The sequence below is a fragment of the Pteropus alecto genome, unplaced genomic scaffold (genome assembly GCF_000325575.1).
Source record: "Pteropus alecto unplaced genomic scaffold, ASM32557v1 scaffold390, whole genome shotgun sequence".
NCBI lineage: Eukaryota > Metazoa > Chordata > Mammalia > Chiroptera > Pteropodidae > Pteropus > Pteropus alecto.
In genome coordinates, this window is record NW_006429600.1 from 301,470 (window position 1) to 304,615 (window position 3,146).

A 3,146-nucleotide genomic window follows, 5' to 3' on the forward strand; every position below is an offset into this window, starting at 1 on the left:
GGGAGAATTTTCATACAACCATTTTCAGAATGATGGGGAATTTGATATTTTTCATGGGAGGGGTGATTTTTAGCTTTACCTGTTCCCATTATACGTGTTACATTTGTATTTCACATCTTTTGAAAAGGACAAAGAGAATGATCCAGTGTATCTTAATATTTTCACCTTTCTTACAGCATCTCTACATCTTTATTCTTATTCTTTCAGGTAAAATTAAGCAAGTGAGGAGAATGGCCATGGATAATGCTACAGCAATGTCTAGGTTTCTTCTTATTGGAATTTCCAACTATCTGGAGTGGAGAGTAACCAATTCTTCATGTTGGTGCTGATAACTTCTCTGAGCACATTGTTGGAGAATGGACTTATTATCATTCTTATCCACATAGACCCCCACCTCTACACTCCAATGTACTTCTTTCTTAATAACCTGTCTTTCTTAGAGCTTTGCTATGGAACAGTCTCCATGCTCCAGGCCTTGGTACATTGTTTCTCTGCACATTATTACCTCTCTTACCCACAATGTTTGACCCAAATGAGTGTCTCCTTGGTCTTGGCCACAACAGAGTGCTTCCTACTGACTGTAATAGCCTATGACCGTGTGGTTGCTATCAGCAACCCCGTATGCTATTCTGTGATCATGACTGGCCCAGTGTGTGTCTAGCTGGGTGCTACCTCATGGAGAGCATCACTTGTGCTCACTGTCATGCTCATCTTATCTCTACATCTTTGGTTCTGTGGGGCTAATGTTATCAATCATTTTGTCTGTCAGATTCTTGATCTCCTCAAGTAGGCCTTCTCTGACACCAGCCTCAATGAGCTTATAATCCTTATCACAGGTATCTTCACCCTGCTCTTACCGTTTGGTTTTGTTCTTCTCTCCTATGTCAAAATTGTTGCTGCTGTCCTAAAGATTCACTCAGTCCAGGGAAGGCAAAAAGCTTTTTCTACCTGTAGTTCTCATTTGACTGTGGTGACAATCTTCTATTGGGCAGCCATTTACATGTATATAAAACCTCAATCAAAGACATCCCCTGACAAAAACGAGTTTATCTCAGTGTTTTATAGGGCTTTGACTCCCTAATATATAGCCTGAAGAATAAGGATGTTAATGAGACAATGAAGAAAGTTATGGTGAAAAGGGCAAAAAATCTTCTTTGCTTGTAAACTAAAATAACACTCAGCTACATCTCCACTGATAGTGAAAAATGTTAAAATGAGGAGTGACGTCAGAAACATGGCGGAGTGAGAGATGTCCCCAGATCTCTCCCCTTAAAACAACAATAAGCTGAACATCTAAAACTCAACAAAAAAACTACCAAACTGCACGCTAGCATGTCGGAGTGTGAGGTCTGCACATAAGAGCTACCACAGGTCAGAATCTTGGGATTCAGGCAGTAGATTGGGAGAAATCTACTGAAAAAGCTGTCTCTCATAGCTGAAACAACGTGTAGCAGGAGGCAGGAGTGAAGAAGCTGCTGCAAGTTCCCTGAACAGCCCTGCCTGGGAGAGCCGTGAGCTCCACATGGCCGGCAGCAGTGTCCAGGCATTAGGGCAGAAAATAGAGAAGAGGAGATGACAGAGAAGCAGGGATGACTGAGAAAAAACAGTTGAGTATTACTAGCAAATCACGAGGCTGAGCCAGAGTCCCCATCCCCCAACCCAGAGGGCACTTTGCCCCATATCCTGTGAGATCAAACACTGCGAAGCCCCAGGGTAATCTGAACAAATGCTACCAAAACTGTCACTAACACTGACAGGGACTAAGACTGAGGGTAGCGAGTGTGAATGGATATCTATAAGAAAGAAAAAGGAATTATTAAGACTTTATATTAAGCAGGGATCCAAAAGGCTTAGATGCCACCTGCTGGAAACCAAAAGAAAACTACTTCTTTGCAACAGGCTAAAGAGAGACCTTTATATAATAAATCTTCCTTCTTGAAACAAACAAACAAACAAACAAACAAACAAAAAAAACAAAACAAACAGAAAAAAAAAAGGACTACAGTTCCATTAATGCCCAGGTGGAGAAATAGTCCATTAAACACCATGAACAACCAAGGTGACAAGGCAGCACAGAAAGAACATAAAAAATCTCCAGAAAATCGGCTTACAGACATAGAAATATGTGACTAAAATTACAGAGAATTCAGGATGGTACTTCTGAAAAATTTCAATGGGATCTAAAACAAATCATATCAACAATTTCAGGAATAATAATAAAAAAACAAAAAACAAAAAACAAACAAACAAACAACTCTAAAAGGACCAAATAGAACTTCTGGAGATGAAAGAAACACTGCAAGAAATGAAAAATGAAATAGCAAGTTTGGGAAATAGAGTTGACCAAATGAAGGACAGGATCAATGATATCGAAGACAGAAATCTAGAAATAAATCAAAGGAAGAAGAGAGAAACCGAAGAATGAAAAATAATGAAATAGAAATACAGGAACTAGCTGATACCATCAGGAGAGGAAACATAAGAACAATGGGCATTTTCGAAAAGGAGGAAGAGGAGTAGGGATCAGAAAGCATTTTCAGACAAATAGTTGATGAGAATTTCCCAAATCTAAAGAATGAGGTGGAGTTTTGAATTCAAGAAGTCAATAGAACACACAATTATATCAACCTAAAAAGAACTTATTCAAGACAATTTGTATTAAAATTATCAAAAATTAATGACAAAGAAAGAATGCTCAGGGCATCCAGGGAAAAGAAGACAGTAACCTAAAAGGAAAACCCATTAGATTATCATCAGATTTCTCAGCACAAACCTTACAATCCAGAAAGGAGTGGAATCAAATATTCAAACTATGAAATAAAAGGAACTACCAGCTTAAAATAATGTGTCCAGCAAAGCTCTCCTTTAGATATGAAGGAGAAATAAAGGCCTTTCCAGGCATACAGAAATTGAAGGAATTATCCATTACAAAGCCTGCATTATAGGAAATAATGAAAGGGGTCAGTATCACCTAAAACAAAATGCAAAAAAAAAAAAAAATAATAACTAAAAGTAAGGCAACTAGCAAGCAGATACAAGTAGAGGAGTGTGACTCTTAATAAGAACGGGTCATACTAAGCTTCATCAATAAGAAGAGATTTGCTATAGCAAGATAGTAGTGAAAGTTCAGCATACATAGGGACAAA

The 3,146-nt window shown here is 38.3% G+C and overlaps 1 protein-coding gene across 1 annotated transcript; it reads left to right on the forward strand.

The window, feature by feature from the left end:
* The first annotated feature begins 230 nt into the window (after nt 1-230).
* On the forward strand, nt 231-1,164 carry LOC107195543 (olfactory receptor 13H1). Its single transcript, XM_015588108.1, is given in 3 exon segments — nt 231-308; nt 311-1,076; nt 1,079-1,164. Coding segments are annotated over 3 exon segments (930 nt in total).
* The last annotated feature ends 1,982 nt before the right edge of the window (nt 1,165-3,146 follow it).